The 17,771-nt window shown below is 42.2% G+C and overlaps 1 protein-coding gene across 11 annotated transcripts in view; it reads left to right on the top strand.

The window, feature by feature from the left end:
- Nucleotides 1-17,771, top strand: part of sox5 (SRY-box transcription factor 5) — a 322,851-nt gene that overhangs the window by 154,848 nt on the left and 150,232 nt on the right. For all 11 annotated transcript variants that reach the window (XM_078553632.1, XM_078553638.1, XM_078553630.1 and 8 more), the window contains 2 exons: nucleotides 8,612-8,698; nucleotides 12,565-12,737. In XM_078553632.1, coding sequence (XP_078409758.1) covers nucleotides 8,612-8,698; nucleotides 12,565-12,737 — 260 coding nt within the window. The remainder of the gene's footprint in view (nucleotides 1-8,611; nucleotides 8,699-12,564; nucleotides 12,738-17,771) is intronic.

The following is a 17,771-nucleotide window of genomic DNA, read 5'->3' as shown; positions in this document are numbered from 1 at the left end:
ACCTGAGGCATGCCATTTTAAGTACCATATGCCGATCTTTTTTTTGCCAACTTTGGTTTAATTAGTGCTGTGGTGTAAATCTCAAAGTACAATAACAGTGTCTGGCTCTACAATAGGAGAAAAGTCAATGAAAAACTGCTGTCAGTCTTGGCTCACTGGTAGCACTCTCATTGGTGAGTCAGGTCATGGGTTCAAGCCTTACTCCAGAGATATGAGCACATATTCTCGGCTGGCACCTCAGTGCAGTATTGAGGGAGTCCTATCTTTTGGCTGAGTCGTTAAGCTGAGGGCTGCAAAAGGTCCCATGGTGTTATTTAAAGAAGAACAGGGAAGTTCTGTTAATGTCCTGGCCAATATTTATCCCTCAATCGACATAATCAAAAAAATAATTTTTATCTCGTTGCTGTCTATGGGGACTTGCTGTAGGCAAACTGACTGCTATGATTTCTTACATTATAACAGTCACTGCACTTCAAAACACAGGTCAACCATGATCTAATTGAATGGTGGAACAGACACAAGAGGTTGAATAGCTTGTTCTTTTGTTCCTATCTTCTAAAGATGTCCTTTGTGGGTGCCCGTATAATTCCTTTCCGTGGTAGTTATCCAACCTGGGATAATGGAATTTACAACCCAACACAAGGGCCTGTTGCATTGGTTTTTTTTGGGGATTGGTGCTTTTGTAAGCCAGCTCCCAGTCTGCATCCTGCCCAATCCATTCTTGATGGATGGGCAGCAGACTTTTAAAACTGGGCCCATGCAAACAGAAAGTCCGGTATTTGGGAGCCAGCCCCCACAATCAAAATTCAAGTGGAAAGCTCAATACGGAAGGAGTTGAAAATGACCAAATATATATAACTTCTGCTGGTGCCAACACTCAGGGTTATATTTATTTTCTTGATTTACAGAAGGTTAGCTTGTGGCAAAAAAGGGAAGTAGGTGTGGCCTGACTGTAAGAGATAAAAGATGTAACTTGAAACAATGTAGTAATTTATTTTGTTGTACCAAATGTGATTTTACGTTTTCTCATTTCAGTTTAAAAGAAAATTCTAAACTGGAGCATCTAGTTAAACCATTAGGGTCATTACTGTTCCCTGAGGTTTTAGCACGTCTCCAGTGAGATTTATTTTTCTTCTTCCCACCAGGAGAACAGATTTCTCAAAACACTGGCCTTCCATTTGCGCTAAGACTGTGTTAGTAGGCTGAAAGAATTGGCACAATACAAAAAAACTTAAGTCAAGTTTGTCCAAGATTTGTAGGAATTGCTAGATAATAAAAAAAGTGCAAGCTCCATCTTGTTCAGATTCTGCCATCCTGGTAGTCACACAATACAACAATCATGACGTTGTTGACTAATCATAGCAATCAATCTCTCCTAATTAGTCTACAACAGAAACAACCGTGAGGTGAGTGAAGACCCCAGTGGTGCAGAGGTTTGGGAACCACAGGATCCAAAGTCAGCTGTTCCTCACAAGCATGCTACACTGACTACATGTCATGTCTCAAATTATTCATATACTGTATCCCAAAATGTTATTTTCTGAAAGCAACCTATCTAATTTACATTTGAATGAATTAATCCTAACTTCTCCAATCACTTCAGAATGGACCCTGTTCCATAGATTGACCACTCCGGCCATTGAAATATTGTTTTAACAGATTCGTTTTGAACTTACCCCTCATCAGGCTAAGGTTACCATTTCTATTTTGGTGCATTCCTGGAGGTTTCATCACCTAATCTCCCATTACAAATCATTCCACCCCTGCCATTTGTCCATTGCCCAGGCAGGCCTACAACAATTGTGTGACTTGGAGGAAGAGTATGTACATATAGACATGCAAAAAGATATTTGCATATACCTCCAGCCATGGCCACTAACAGATTTTAGTGATAATCTAGAATGTGCCCACCAATGAGGCAATGGTGGTAAGAACAATGCTTTCCAAACTTCCAGGCCCAAAAGATTCAAACAGGGCAAACCAGTGGTTAAGAAATAAATGCCAATGGAATGGAATTGCCTTGGCTTTTTAGAAGAGACATCAACTGCTCAAGGGCCACATATGGTCCACTGACCACAGTTGGACACCTCTACTCTAGACACACCACATGTGGATTAACTATAGTAATCACTACCATTTGAGTATACATTACCTGAAAATGTACCATATTCAAAATAATATGTCGATGACTTCCAGTTGGCATCTGTGAGTTCTTCCAACTCTGACCACATGTGCATCCTCCACTCCCTTTACCCCACCATTGGTAGACATGCCATCAGCTACCTAGGCCCTAAGTTCTGGGATTCCGTCTCCAAACAGCTCCACCTCTCTCCCCCCCCCCACCCCCCTCCCCACTCTCCCTTATTCAAGGTGGTTAAAACCTACCTCTGTGACCATGCTTTTGGTCATCTGTCCTATTGGCTCCTTGTTTGGCTTGGTGTCAGTTTTTATCTGACTACCTTCCTGTGAAGTGCTTTGTTATGCTGCACTAAAGAGCTATATAAAGCTGATTTGCTTATCCATCAGAGGCAAGAGCAACAGTTTCAAAGTACTGGCTTGCGTTCTGCAGATGTACTCTGCTTTATTGTGAGTGAAAGAGAAAAATAAAGCCTGCAGACTACCAGGCAAATTCAGATGGCCTTGTTTAATTGAATTGGGACCCATGGTGTAAAGAAGCCTTCGAAATGTCCTTTTAATTAAATAAGAACTTGTTTAGAGCAGAAAGCCCTCAAAAGCTGCAAGTGTTCTGGGAATCTGTGCCAGTTAGGGTCAAGCACAATGTCTGATGTGGTAATGAACCCACTGGGTTTTGACACTAACCCTGTGACCTGACAGAAAGAAGGATCATGGTCAGGGAGTAAGGATTTGTTACTGCAGTAGAATGCTGGACATAAGACAGGAATAACTCGCTCCCCTTGATCTCATTCTGTTGTTTTATTTGCATATATTTAAAGCAAATTTCTTAAAAGGGGTTAAATTCTCAGTATTAGACTGTTCTGTTGATACACACAGGGCTTACTTTGTGAATACTGATTAAATGAATCTGCAATTTTCTGTCAAAATTCCTCGACAAAAGCAACAGGAATAGAGAAACACATAATCACCAGCAATACAAAGCCAATTTAAAACAGTATGATACATAAGGCAGCTAGCTACACAAGTACAATTGTTGTCTCTGCTGCCTTTCTTGGCTTTTAATAGAAGTGATATTTTCCTCACTGGTTATACGGATACTTTCTAAATAGAACTGTTAAGCTTGAGTATGACTTTAGGAGAGGTGCATCCCCTTCAAGTCACCTGATGTGGTATTTAACAATTACAGAAGCAAACATCTCCTGAGATTTCTGCATCCTCCCTGTTTCTAATTCATCACATCTCCACTTGTTCCAGTTGTTACATTGTATTTGAAACTGTATCCTCTGAGTTTTCTTTGGACTTTCACGACCTTTGTTTACAGTGCGTGTTATCGCACTGCTGTTTACTTTTCTTGTGGTCTTTGTGCTCTCACCTCCGATTCTGGCCTCTTATGCAATCACCTATCCTTTGGCCACCTTGGCCCCACCTTCTGGAATTCCCTTGCTTAATCCTTCCACCTCTCCACTTCTCTGACTCAGTCTCTTCAAGGCCCTCCTCAAAACCCACCTCTCTGAAGCACCCTTTTGGTCTCCGTTTTTGGCTCAGTGTATGAAATTTTTTTCTGCTTTAACGGTGCTATATAAATGCTGGAGGTCTTCTGGTGCAGTGGGTAGTGCCCCTGCCTCTGAACCAGAAGCTCCAGGTTCAAGTCCCACTCCAGGACTTGATGGCCAAGGAAGGTGCATTCTTAACAGGCCAAACAAGTTGAATATCAAAATGCAAATCCTTCCAACACATGCCAATGGCAGGCAGTAACAGTGGGAGGGATTCCTGGTTAGCTATGTGATTGGAAAAAACATTGGAGCCTCTACCATCACTGTTCGTAGCTCCAGACTACAATATGCATGTAAATGTGTATGTTCCCACAGCAACTCGGACTCCCTGAGTGAAATGTGACACCACCACCATATAAAGGCAAATTGCTATTATCCCACCTGGATGCATGAACTCATGAGCCATTGACTTTTGCTACAACAGTGATGGTTGTTGTTAAATCTGAATTTGCATTTTGATCTTTATCTCCAATGCTTGGTGGCCAAGTTGCCACTGGTGGAGGTAGGAGTGATAGAGATTCTACTGAGCAACTGAGGGGACTCTGGATTTCAAAAGGGGAAGCTATTGTGTCACTAAAAAAGTGTTATCATCCACATTTTTCCAGCAAAGGACCAATACGCTCAGTAAGAAAAATCTATTTGTGGTCAACAGGCTCATAAAGTGGGCAGTAAACTTTGCACCTGGGGGAAGAGCTAGGATTGCATTCTGCAATATTCTGTACCCTCTGCTTTGTCAGCTTTTGCTCATTTAGTAGCATCTTTGCCTCTTGAGTCAGAAGCCCCACACAGAGACATGAGCACAAAATCTACCTGGACACTGTGGTGCAGTGCAGAGAGTGCTGCACTATCCGAGGTACTGTTTTTCAGATGAGACGTTAAACCTAGGCCCCATCTGCACACTCTGGTGGATGTAAAAAGATCCTATGACAATATTCTGAAGACAAGCACTGAGTTCTGCTGGTGTCCTACACAATACTTATGCTTCAATGAACACCATTAAAGAGCAGATTATCAAATCATTCTCACATTGTTGTATGTGGGGGAGCTTGCTGTGTGCATTGGCTGAACTATTTCTTACTTCACAATACTGACTACGCTTCAAAAGGTACTTCATTGGTTGTAAAGTGCTTGGGATATCCTGAAGTCATGTAAATTTAAGTTTGTTCTTTTTGTTATATTGGTACCAAGTTTTCAAAATGCCATAGCATTTAAGTGGAAAGCAGAATCAATCTATAAGACTTGTGTTTCATTAATGAGGCCTTAAAATCTTCAACAACTTAATGCAGATAAGAGTGAGGTGATGCACATTAGAAGGAACAACATGGAGAAGTAGTATGATGCAAATGGTGTTATTTTGATGGGGTGCAAGAGCAAAGATACGTGGGGGTTAATATTCACAAATCTTTGACAGGTAGCAGGGCGAGTTAACAAGGCGATTAAGAGTATATGGGATACTTAGCTTTATAAACAGAGGGGCATTAAATATAACAACTAGGAGGTCATGCCAAACCACTGATTAGGCCTCAGATGCAGTATTGCCCAATTCTAGGCACCACAGTTTAGCAAGGTCTTGGGGTGGGTACAAATGAGATTTACCAGGATGATACGTGGGTTGATGGACTTCAGTTATGTGGAGAGATTGGAGAAACTGGAATTGTTCTCCTTAGAGCAGAGCAAATTAAGGGGAGGGCTATTAGAGATAATGCTAATGATGATGGGCATTGACAGGACAAATAGCCCTTTCTCTTGCGTCGGTAACCACAGTCCATAGATTTAAAAGAACTAGAGGAGAAATGAGGAGAAACATCAGAGGCCTGTTATGACCTGGAACTTTCAAAAGGCAATTGGATAGGTTCTTGAAGAGAACTTAATTGCAGGGTTATGAAGAGAAAGCTGGGGAGTTGGACTAAATTGGGCAACTCTTTCAAAGATCCATCACTGAATGGTGATGATAATAGGGGGCCGAATAGCCCCCTGCTATGCCATAAGTTTCCATGATTCGAGGTTTGGTGATGATGTCCAGTGCAGTAGCACACTGGCACATGTTGAAAGTGTCCTGTCCCGGACGAAACTGTTGTATTTGCTGCGACGCTATGATCTTTGAAGTTTTAAATCTGCAATTGGCAGTTAAAGCTTTGAGAATTGTTCTGAGTGAAAGAATTTTCTTTCAGCCTTGAAGAAGCATGTGTGAGGGCAGCACATTGGCAATTATCAATGTTTTTTTTGACTAGTGACATTTGTTAATCTCCAAGTAAAAAAAATAAAGATATAAAATGTTGATTGTCACTAATAAGCAGTTGGAGCACTATTTTTGCAATAATGCAAATCATTCAAGAATGACTGATGATGGAAAAGAGCAAGAATTAAAGCTGGTGATGCATTTCCCTCAGTTAACACAGGTTACAGTTTAAACTAACAAGGGAATGGACAGGAAATATAATATTGAATTAATGTGGTCTTAAATGGACCCAAGACTAAACCTCACTGTTACTTAAACCCGTTCAACAAAAATAAGTGATTGTATTATTTTGCTGTGAGATATTCAACGTATATTATGTTGTAAAATGTAAATTAAGCGTGATGGGATATGACACCATGTCTGGAAGGGGATGAAACGTTTTGGGAATACTGTACTATTATTACAATTTGCAAAACCTTGGATAAACTCAGCCAGTGGTTGTATAATTGGTTATTCAATCCCGGGCCCTGTTCACAGCTCAAGCCAGGAACAGTGAGCTGAGTTTGCCAAGTGGAGTGAATGTAGCGACTGTGCTCAGCAGAAAAAAAACCTTTAAAAACTGGAGCCTGCCTTTTTCCTGTGGGCTCCTTTTCACCATGTCTGAGACTGGCTGTGTGACAGTAGCCCTTTTGTTACAAAGGGGGCTGACTTGTCCTGATCTGTGAAATGCCTACTACCAGCTCCACAAATATGAGATAATAAGGGGGGGGGGAGAGCAAGGAGGTCCAAGCCACTGCTTTTTATTTTGATTGGGTCAGGAAAGTACTCAGGTGAAGATGGAAATAGAAGGAAAATATTAACAAACAGCTTCAACACCGATAATGGAAATGCTTAAATCTGTATGTGTGTTTTAAATGGAGTTTTGAATCTCCTTGTTAGCCTTTATTTACTATCCACCATTTAGCTCCCAGCTGAAATTAGCTCCAGCTAAATTTTTTTTAACATTCATTCGTTCCCTCAAACTCCTACAAGCGCTTCAAATTTCTGTTTATATAGAATGCTACCTCTTGAGATACAAATCAAGACCATGTGGTCAAGGACTGACCTGGTTGATCTTTTTAAAACGACATAACATCTTTCTTTTATCCATCTTGCTTTGATTGTGTATAGATGGACCTTCTAACTAATTAAGTTTTTGAAGTGTGCTTTAATTATTGTATGAAGTGTTTTTGATGTAGCATTTAATAGAACGCAGGAAGACATTCATTGACTTGCAGGCAAATCTTTAATTTCCACCCTGATGTATCTAGATTAAGCTGCAGTGCTTGTTTTGGAAGCTCTCGTGTATAAAAGCTTGCTGAATAATAGCCTTCTATTGCAATTCAATTTTCTGATCTGTTAACTTATTGGTAATACAATTCTTCGGTGACCGGGGAATTGCTCAAGTTTCTTTCATCGTTCATATTCGCCGAGCACAGAAGAGTTGGTGCCACACACACACAAAAAAGAGAGGTTTCCCAGGTACTTTTCTTGGCCCAGCGTACAGTGTGCCTTTGCTTTCCTTCTCTCGACCTTACAAAATATTCCAGATCAAAAACGGAAAACATGCATTCGCGCCTAACTTTGGGAAGCTGGAATGTAAAAGTGGGGAGAGCTGCACTCAATTTTATTTTAAAAACAAAACGGCCAAATGCCCTGGCTGTCACTGGGGACAATGTAACATGTTAATAAATATAAGTAATTCCTCTTGCTATGCACACACACAGTGACCTGAGGAGAAATGCATCGCCCAGCCATTTGTTATTTCATTTCAATGTCAGAGCAGCGCCTTAAAAGCCTCGGCCATTGTTCGGTGCCTAATAGCACCTGTTGAGATGATAGCAGGATGGACACAGGACAGCTGTTAGAGCACTAGTGCTGCTCCAGCTGCACCAGGAAACGTAACCAGCGGTCCTAGTAAATGGCAAGAGGCTTCACTTTACGTAGTAATAGAATCTCCTGTAAGATCTTGCCTTCATGTTACCGCCTAGGGCAGAAACCATTTTAGGATTTAACTTTTTTTTTCCGGGGGGGCGGGGAGAATTAAATGAGAAAGTTGCTGAGAGAATCGAGCAGTTAACCTTTATCAGTAGAAGCCTCGGCAATTGGCAAGTGTTAAACCCTCTGCTGACAAGCAGTGAAACAGATCTACTCTGTAAATGACAAGTGAGGAATGTTGCTTTGTGCTACCTAGACTTTTTTTTTGCTCTGTTGATCAGACTGTTTTTGATAAAATGACTTGTGATTTCACTGGACTTGTCCCTGCGTGCAACCCAGTCCCTCCCCGCCTTACCCGTCACCCTTTAACTGTTTGTTTGATCCATGGCAATAAAGCGAATAGGATTGGTTCTTATCTGCCTGGGGCTGTTGTGTTATATTGCCGTTTAATTGTCCTGAGCGCGCCCTAAAATTTGTTGAAATGTGATGTGCTTTATTTCTCTCTCTCTCGCGGGCTAAGTGTAACTCCAGCACCTCAGATAATTGTGTCATGTATTGTCCTACTTGACAACAGTTACTTCCCATGTGGTAAGGATCTTGCAAGAGCAGGTGATTAGATCCATTCTTATCTGTATGACTATTAAACATAACCAAAGCAGCGAGACGGGAAGAGATGCACCTGAACTTTGCCTGCATTTTAGTGACAGATTAATCATGTCTAAGCTCTCTCTTTTTCTCCCCCTCTTTTTTTTTTACCTTTCCTCAGAAACTCCTAGCATCGAGAAACTTTTGTCAAAAGACTGGAAGGACAAGCTTCTAGCCATGGGTTCTGGAAATGTCGGGGAGATTAAAGGTTGGGTAAATTATCAATTGAATTTATCATTGCTTGCTTCCCCCTTCTGCGACTATGGCTGTATGTTTGTGGTTGGTTGGAAATGATTCTTGAGACTCCTTGCTTGTGTGTGTTGAAAGAAAAGCTGTCAGGGTGCAGCCTGCTGGAAATATCTTTTAATAGCAAGATATTTTTGTCAAGCTTCCTAATTCGCATCTTCTATTTTACACACGATATAAAGGCTGTGTCATGTCCTATGTGGGAAGTTTTAGCCTTGCACAGCAGTTTTGATGACAAGTTAGTTTTTTTTTATAGAGACTGAGACCTGATCTCTGGTTTCTGCTTGTCATCATTCATTAGAGTACAGTAAGTGGCAATTCCAGTAATGGTCTCTAAAAGAAGGCACAGTTACTGTTTATAAATATGTTTAATAATGTACAGTTTCCAGATTGCATGTCCCTGTTTGTTCTGCCCTCGACATAGTGTCAATTGCGCAAAAAGAAACGAGAATATCCCAGTCTAGACAACAACTCCTCAAATATAACCAACACTTTCAATTAAAGCTAAAATGCCCATTGATTACTCCTCCACAGTTCAGTTCTTGAGACCGTTTTCAATATCTAATAATAACCCTATTTTGATTCACATGTAAGTCTTTTCCACACGGAGCTGTTATCTTAAGTACGTGAGCTGTCAGAGCCTAAATCATATCCTTCAAGCATTTCTGCTAAACATTTTGCACTTGCATATTAAGAGGGCTCTTCGATGGAGACTGTTCTTTCCTCTCAAAGCTCAGCCGGGAAACTTTTTTTTGTTGTTGTGTCTTCAACTCGGTCAAAACCCTGTGTGCAATAGCAATAAATCTCTTGCATCTTCACAATGTTGTGCTGGAGATCATTACTATCTCTCTTCTGTGGGCCGGGCTTAACACTGGGTGTAGACTAACTTCCATGTGCGAGCAAGGGAAGACAATCGGCATTCCTGCCAGCCTGCTTGGTGCTGCCATGAAAGGAGAACTTCTTTTCTGCTCTGATATTTCAACAGAAGGCCTTTTCTGTTTCCCAGTCCCGCTTCAAACACACATCTAAAGGGTTTGGCTCCACAGTGAGCTGTTAAAACAGCCACCGGTTTATTTCCACTGCAGACTGCCGTGACAGTTACAATTATTGTCTATTGTTCAGAAAGTTACCCTCTAGGGGCAAATGATTCTTGCTCGCACCTTCTTGCGGGGTCAGGCTGGGCTGATTGCTTTGTGCCCAAGAATGAAGCGCCAATGCCACCAGAGACTACAGCCGGGGGCGGGGGGAGAGATTGTTTGATATGCTGCTGCACGCTAAGCAGGAACGCGTAAGAATGTAAACTAAATGTAAACGCAACACAAAGGGCTATTGTCGTCAAGAATTTCTGGCTTGCAAGATGAACATTTTTTTTGTATGTAAACAGGGCCCAAACTTGGGTTTCGAAAAAAATCACAGCAATCACTTGAATCTGTTGTGGTTTTACTTTGGAAATAGCAATATAAACCTTTTCCCCAACCATACTATCACATCCTGCCCTTCTCCTGAAGGGCTCGACTCCTTTGACTGGGCTTTGCTTCGCCAAGGTCTTGGCTACAAGTGTTGGCAGGCTTCTCGACTGCGGTATGCATCACGGCCAGGCTCACCTTCTCCTAACCAGGCATTCGCAGGGGATCCCTGGAGAGCAATTGCCTGATTTTTTGGTTGTCCTAATCCAGGCCACTTTCTATGACCCCGGTTGGGATCAGCTAATTTATCAAAGATCAGGGATCAAACTGGGATCTCGCTGATCTTTTAGACTCAGCTATTCAGCAGATAAACATGTTGAATGTTTGTTTTATTTGTGTTGAGTCCTTCAAGATAAACTGTTAACATGCAATAATCCTGGCCCAGGATTTCCCCAAGCTTTTCTCCCTTAAAGTGAAGCTCTTCCTCTATCTCCATGACTTTCTGAGGTATCACTAGTTCTGGTCTCCTTGAGCATCCTTGATTTTAATTGTTCCACTATTGTTGGTCATGCCTTAGCTCTGGGATTACACCCCCCACCCCTCAGCCGCTGTCTCCCTGCTCCTCTCTCTCCCTTTAAGACGCTTTGACCAAGAATATAACCACCTATCCTGAAATCTTCTCTTTGGCTCGGTGTCAATATTTTCACTCTTTAAATTACCCTCCAGTGAAGTGCTATGGCGTTAACAGCATTATGTTAAAATGCAAATTGATGTTGAAGACAACACCTTTTGAATTTTTTAATAAAATAGCTTTATTGAGCAATCATAATGGACTCTCAGTTAATCATTGTTTGGGGCCCTGTGGTCCATTGGTGACCAGTGGTCATCTTCCAGAGGTGTCTGTCTTGGCGCCAGAAGGCTGTGGATTGACACACCACTCCAGAGATTTAGCATGGTGGTGCTTCAGGGCAGAAGGTGCTGGCAAAACTCAGCAGGTCTGTGGAGAGAGAGAGAGAATTAACATTTCGAGTCCAGTATGAGTCGTCTTCAGAACTGGGTCTGGCACTATGGATGCTGGAGATCTGAAATAAAAGCGGTATTTTGGAGCTTCAGTGCTACATTGTTGGAGGTACTGTTTCAGACGTGATGTTGCCTAGGCCGTGTCTGTGCCCTCGGGTGGATCTAAAAGATCCCTTAGCACTACTCAAAAGAAGAGTATGGGGAGTTCTTCCCATGTCCAAGTCATCATTTATCCCTCAAATCAACAAAAAAACAGACTTGAGCTGGTGAACTTCCACAGAGATTCCTGTGCTGTAACTTTGGAAGAAAGAACAGATATATATGAAGAAGCTCCATAACCAGATCATGTTTCTCACTGGTGTTTGTGGGATCTTGCTGCGCACGAGTTGGCTGCCCTGTTTCTCTGCACTTCAAAAAGTACACCATTGGCTGAAGTGCTTAGCAATGTTTTGAGTATGTAGAGGTTACTATATAAAAGCAAGTCCTTTCTCGCCAATATATGATGCGCTTCTGATTTGCATGCTCAAAACTCTACACTGAGGTATACATTTGAATATGGTCTGGCTTGTCACTCAGAAACTTGAAACTCATTATGACAGTGCCCCTTTAAGCTGATCATAATTAAATAGATAGCTAAACAACTACATGTACTCCATGAGGGATAATAATATGACTAGAGGTGACTGGTGTCACTTGGGCTGAACGGAAAATGAAAATTTCTTGTGATGTTTTAATTATTCTCCATTAACCTTTTGAGTACTGCAAGCCTATTTGGATTTCAACATATGCATTTCCTTGTGCAACACATCTTCAAAAATAGCTTGCTATGACATCCCAATGCAGAATGTTAATTGGTATCATCTCCAAAGCGTGCAGGTTATGGAACAAGTTAATTCCGAATGTGCTGGAATTTAGTAGGAAAATTGCAAGGGCCAGAAGGATTCAAATAGAAAGCTTTGCATCCAAACTAATATTCATCAACCAGGTCTCTGTGTAGAGGGGTGTGGCATTTTCATGAACATCCTCTGGTTTATAAAGAGCTTAAAAATGCCCAGGGTGTCTTAAATGCCATGGAAAAGCTTCTTTGCTTGCTGTCATGTCAACCAAAGGATCAATTAAATGAGAGAGATCTCCAGCAATTCCAACATGTTGAGTCCTAAGGTTCTGAGATGAACAGTTAATAAAAGTCAAGGTGCGGGGGGCTTAGGGTTGTCAAGATGTGTGGTCAAAGGTGTCGTTATGAATGGTCCAATGATATCTGCTTCCTGAGTCCCTGATCACGCCTTCACTCTGCTGGCTTTTTTCTCCCCCCCCCCACAACCTGTCAAATTCAAGAAGTGTTAAACTTTTTCTCTCTATCTCTCCCTCTTCCTCTTTCTTTCTCCTGTGGTGCTGAATACAGGGACACCAGAAAGTCTAGCAGAGAAGGAACGGCAGCTCATGGCGATGATAAATCAGTTGACGAGTCTGCGGGAGCAGTTGCTGGCAGCTCACGATGAACAGAAAAAACTGGCGGCCTCGCAGATCGAGAAGCAGCGGCAGCAAATGGAACTAGCCAAGCAGCAACAGGAGCAAGTGAGTACAGATCAATGGAGTAATCCAGTTTACGGGAAGTCACACAAAGTTCAGCAGCAAAATGCTTCAGCCACTGAATTAAGAAGCTATAATTCAAAACTTAGTGAAAAATCCATGGTTTTACAGAGGGAATACTTGGTGCCTCTTACTCTAACATGATGGGGGCATCAGCTGACTTTTGCACTATGACTTATAACCCTGGTGACCTACTCTTAATAGTCTGGGCCTTTATAACTGAAACAATATAATAAAAGCAATAAAAGATTGCCTTGGGAGTTGTTTAATGTAAGTACACTTAAACCATGCTGTGACTTATGTATCAAATTCTATGTCTAAATTACCACTCATAGGGACTGGAGAATATCATGGGCCAGAATTTCATGCTACCCCGCCCACCTACCCCCCGGGTGGGTTTTTAGGTGGGGTGGGGGGGAAGCATGAAAAATTGAAGGAATGGGATTCCCTACAGGTTCCCACCCGCCTGACCACACAGCAATTTTACGCTGAGGTGGGCAAGGCCTCAGACGGGACACCCGCCCTTGCCCCAAATGAGGCCCTTGAGTGGCCAATAAATGGCCACTTAAGGGCCGTTTTCAGCCAAATCTCAATTTTTAGGCCCCTGCAGGAGGATTTACCTGGTGTGGAGGAAACCCAAGGAAAAAAAATGGGCTTGGATCGCAGGCGGAAAGGGGCCAGGGGTTGAAGGGGGGCGGTGGGGTTGTTCCCTCCATCAGAAGCTCCCTTCTGACCGCGGGCACCTACTCCATCCCTTCATGTCCAGTGGCTGCTGGACTTCCCTCCACCCCCATCCCCTTGGCCTTTCCCCGACACCCTGATCACCTCCTTTGTACTGCCCCCAGGCCCTCCCTATCCTCTCCGCCCTTGGACCCTTGTCCTCCGGTTCCAAGACTTAGGCTCAGGCATGTTGGTACACTTCTTCTTCAGTCCACTGCAGCTCTTGCTGCTGCTGGGGCTGGAGAACTGCCAGCAAATCCCTAAGGTGGGACTTCCTCCTGTGTGAGTGCCAGAAATCCCGCCTGCAGCCACTTAACCCTCATTCGAGCATGATTGATGGCGGGGATGTGTTCCCTGCCGACTCTTCGGATGGCGGGAAGGGAGACTCCACCATCTGAAAAATGCAGTCCATAGAATTACACAGCACAAAAGAAAGGCATTCAGGCCAATGCTCCTGTACTGACTCTTTGAAAGGGCTATCCAATGAATCCCACTCTTGATCCAAGTCCTACAAAATTTTCCTTTTTCAATTATGTTTCCAATTCCCTTTTTGAAAATTACTATTGAATCTGATTCAAGCGCCCTTTCAGGCAGCGCATTTTAGATCAGCATAGCTCACTGCATAATTTAAAACAAATTCTCCTCCTCTTTTTCCCCTCTCTCTTTTATCAATTATCTTGAATCCCTGTACTCTCATTACTGGTCCTCCCATCAGTGAAAACACTTTCTCCTCATTTTATTCAATTAAAACATCTCTATTCAATCTCACCAACACCTTCTCTGCTCTCAATGTGAACAATCCCAGCTTGTCTAGTCTCTCTTCATGTAACTGGAGCCCCTCGTCCTCTTTTCCACCTTCCTCCAATTTTCTCTTCCTGCTTTTCTCTCCTTATCCCTCCTCTCCTAACTGTGGGTGCATAGGGAGAAGTGGGCATTCCTCGTCTGGGAATCTGTACAGCGAGATCAGAGAGTTGCACATGCACCCTTCCAGAAAGGATCATTGGACAGTGAGCAGGAGTCCTCATCTACCTTTCCCTTTCGAGCCTGAAAAGCAATTGTATTACTCCATCTGTCTGTCTATGTTAGGCTAGCTCAGTACAGATTGAGGATTGAACCTGGGTTGGTCCTGCACCATATTAATTAGTACAAATGAAGAATCCGATTCGGCTTCTAGAAATTCCTGTTTATTGCAGTTTGCAAAATGGTTCTCCAATAAAAATAGTCACGTGTCTCACCAAGGACACTGGTCTGCTGTTGATCATGTGATCAATAATCTGCGCTTGGTTTAGTAACATGACTGATATGTGCCATTTGCTAGAACTGACTGGTAGGAGTGTGAAGCGAAGCTCTTCTTCTGATCCAAGTGAACAGTTACAGAATCACAGCAAATGGAAAATGGCAATGAACAAGATGGAGGGCGCTACTCAGTGTTAACATAGTGGCTTAAATAAAAAGTCAAGAATAAAATAAGACCTATCAGCCTGCCTTAACACCTTGCAGACTGCAGATTAATCCAGACACTTGCTCTCCTTGGGGCGATTCATTCTGACATTCAGGTAGCTTTTGCCTCAGTTTATGCTGAAAGTGTAGTATGAGTCAAGGCCCAATGTAACTCAAAGCAAAGTGATGGGAGACTGCCTAGAGCATGTTGTTTCACACTGCTTCTGACTGGCTGAAATGCAACTCCAGTTTGGTGTGAAACAGAATTTATTAAGTTGAGGGTTTCTTAGACATCCTGGGCACTTTTTTTTAAAGGTGCCTTTAATTAATTCAAAGGTTTGGACAGTGCAATTCTTCCAGCCATGCTGTCTACACCTTGAAGACATGAAGGTTCTGACTATAAGACATGAAAAACTTTCATGACAGAATCTGAGTTCCTGACCAGCAGTGTTAACAGGTCACTGTATTGTGCAGCGGCTACACTGGGATTAGCTCAAAAATACAAAAAGTGCAAATCTGGCTTCCCATCCTCCACAGTCTGTGAACTTCACCCAAAATTCTTATCTGATCCTGCACTAAGATCTACTCAGCCATAATCCCTGTTCTCACTGACCTACATTGACTCCTGGTTCCACAATGCTGCTAATATAAAATTCTCATCCTTTGTTCAAATCCCATCCCGCTTCTTTCTATTTCTAACCTCATCCAACCCTACAACCCGGTGAGAACATTGAGCTTCAACCAACTCTAGCCTTTTATCCTTCTCCCACTTCTCCGTCATTGGTAGCGTGGTTCTAAGCTCTTGAAATTCTCTGCATCTTTCCACCTCCTTCTCATCCCTTAAGGCTCTCCTTAAAACCCATCTCTTTGATCCAGAAGTTAATAGTCCCTACAAATATCTCGTCATTTGGGCCAGCGTCCATTTTTGTCTGATTATGCCATCGTGAGGCCTTTGGAATGTTTTTCTACATAAAACCCAGTTGTCATGTTAAAAGCAGCCTTAAATTTACTTCCTATTGGTTTGTAATTAAGCGCTTGGTCCCAAGTGCTATGGGATATTTTACATCCACCTAAAAGGGCAGGCGGGATCTCTGTTTAATATCTCATTTGAAAGAAAGCACCTCCGCCAGTGTAGAACTCCCTCAGTACTGCACTGGAATGTTAGCCTGGATTATGGGTTTGAATCTCTGGAGTGGGACTTGAACTCATAACCTTCTGACTCAGGCGAGAGAGCCACCTGAGGAGCCATGGCTTAAAAAAAACAACTAATCTGTTACATTTGCATATGTATAATGAATGTAAGATATGAGATAAGAAGTTTTTATTATTAGGTCAAAGACTTTATCATGCAAATTGAGACAATAGAGTACTCCAACATTATAAATTGCATTTACCTCAATTCTGCAAAAAGATAAACAATTACTCTTTGAAATGATGAAATACACTACAGGTAATTTGTTTAAAATGGTCAAAGTCCAAAGTGTGAGTGGTCTATTGTTTCAATTTGCATGATTAAGTCTTTGACCCAATAATAAAAACCTTCCTTTCCTAACACGTTTCTCCTATGCATCGTAGGTTTGCAAATGTCAAAGGTTTGTTATTAATGGGAGGTGAGCAGATTCCACGTTTTACGAGTTGGCTCATTTGCCTGTTTTAATTTAATTGTACTGTAATTAAAAGCCAGCCTTACCTTAAAACAATCTGTTGTGATCTGCAACAAAGCAAAAATTGCAATGAATGTAACAACTGTTCCTGGTAAACAATCAAATCACTTCATTTAATTAGTATTGTGTCACTTTGATCGGGTTGGCAGCTTTTGTTTTTGATGAACTAGCAATCAACTTCTGAATTGCAATCTGTCAGCAAGTCAAGATTGTGCACTGTGACTAGTCTTCCAATACAGCATGCAATGCTTTTGTTTATCTAATTAAGTTGCATTTCCGGTTTAATTTGTACGTTGCCTTTAAACGTGCCCCACCACTGCCCCTCCCCCGCAACCCTCCACTCCCCCGCACCCCCCACCCCACCCTCCACATCACCTAAACAAATCCATTTGTCTTAGATGTTCAACAAAAGAGTTTAGAAGTGATCTTTGCAGGCTTGTTGAAACAAAAATCAAAACAGGCCCCCAAAAAAAATCAACCAGAGCCCCTGTTCTTCTCAGGCAGAAAGTCGAAGGTTCAAATCTCACAACAGAGGCTTGAGAACATCATCCAGGTTGAGACTCCAATGCAATACTTGAGGGAGGGCCACACTCAGAAGTGCAATCTTTGGGATGAGGCACTAACCTGAGTCCGCCCTCTCGAGTGGACATATAAGATCCAACAGCACTATTTTGAAGACAAGTAGGGGAATTCTCCCCAGTGTCCTGGAAAATATTTATCGTTGACTGTTACTGTTCAGGAGAGCTTGCTGTATGTAGATTAGCTGCCATCTGCCCTCCATTACAACCAGTGACTACACTTCAGAAGGACTGCATTAGCTGTGAGCTGCTTTGAGTCATCCTGAGAATAGATATATAAATGCAAGTTCTTTCTGTTGCTCCTCTAAATGTTAACTCATGTCCCATGCTGGAATGTGAGTATATGGATGTCAGATGGAGGCAGAACTACCATCAGCACCCTCCCCCCACCAAATGGTCGAATAGCTCTCCTGACCTTGTCTAATCTAGACCAGGCTTGTCCAACCTTTTTGCTCGGGGGCCACATTTGCATATTTTTCTCACTCAAGGGGCTGATGAGCAAATTTTGGAAAGATAAGGGTTGGCACAACAATAAAGCAATTTTTTAATTAAAAAGCTGAGGTTTTAAGGAAAGAAACAATTGCTGAGCAAAAGTACAACAATGTCATAGCAAATTG

The sequence above is a fragment of the Cetorhinus maximus genome, chromosome 12 (assembly GCF_964194155.1).
Source record: "Cetorhinus maximus chromosome 12, sCetMax3.hap1.1, whole genome shotgun sequence".
Classification (NCBI taxonomy): domain Eukaryota; kingdom Metazoa; phylum Chordata; class Chondrichthyes; order Lamniformes; family Cetorhinidae; genus Cetorhinus; species Cetorhinus maximus.
This window is presented reverse-complemented; position numbering and strand designations above follow the sequence as displayed.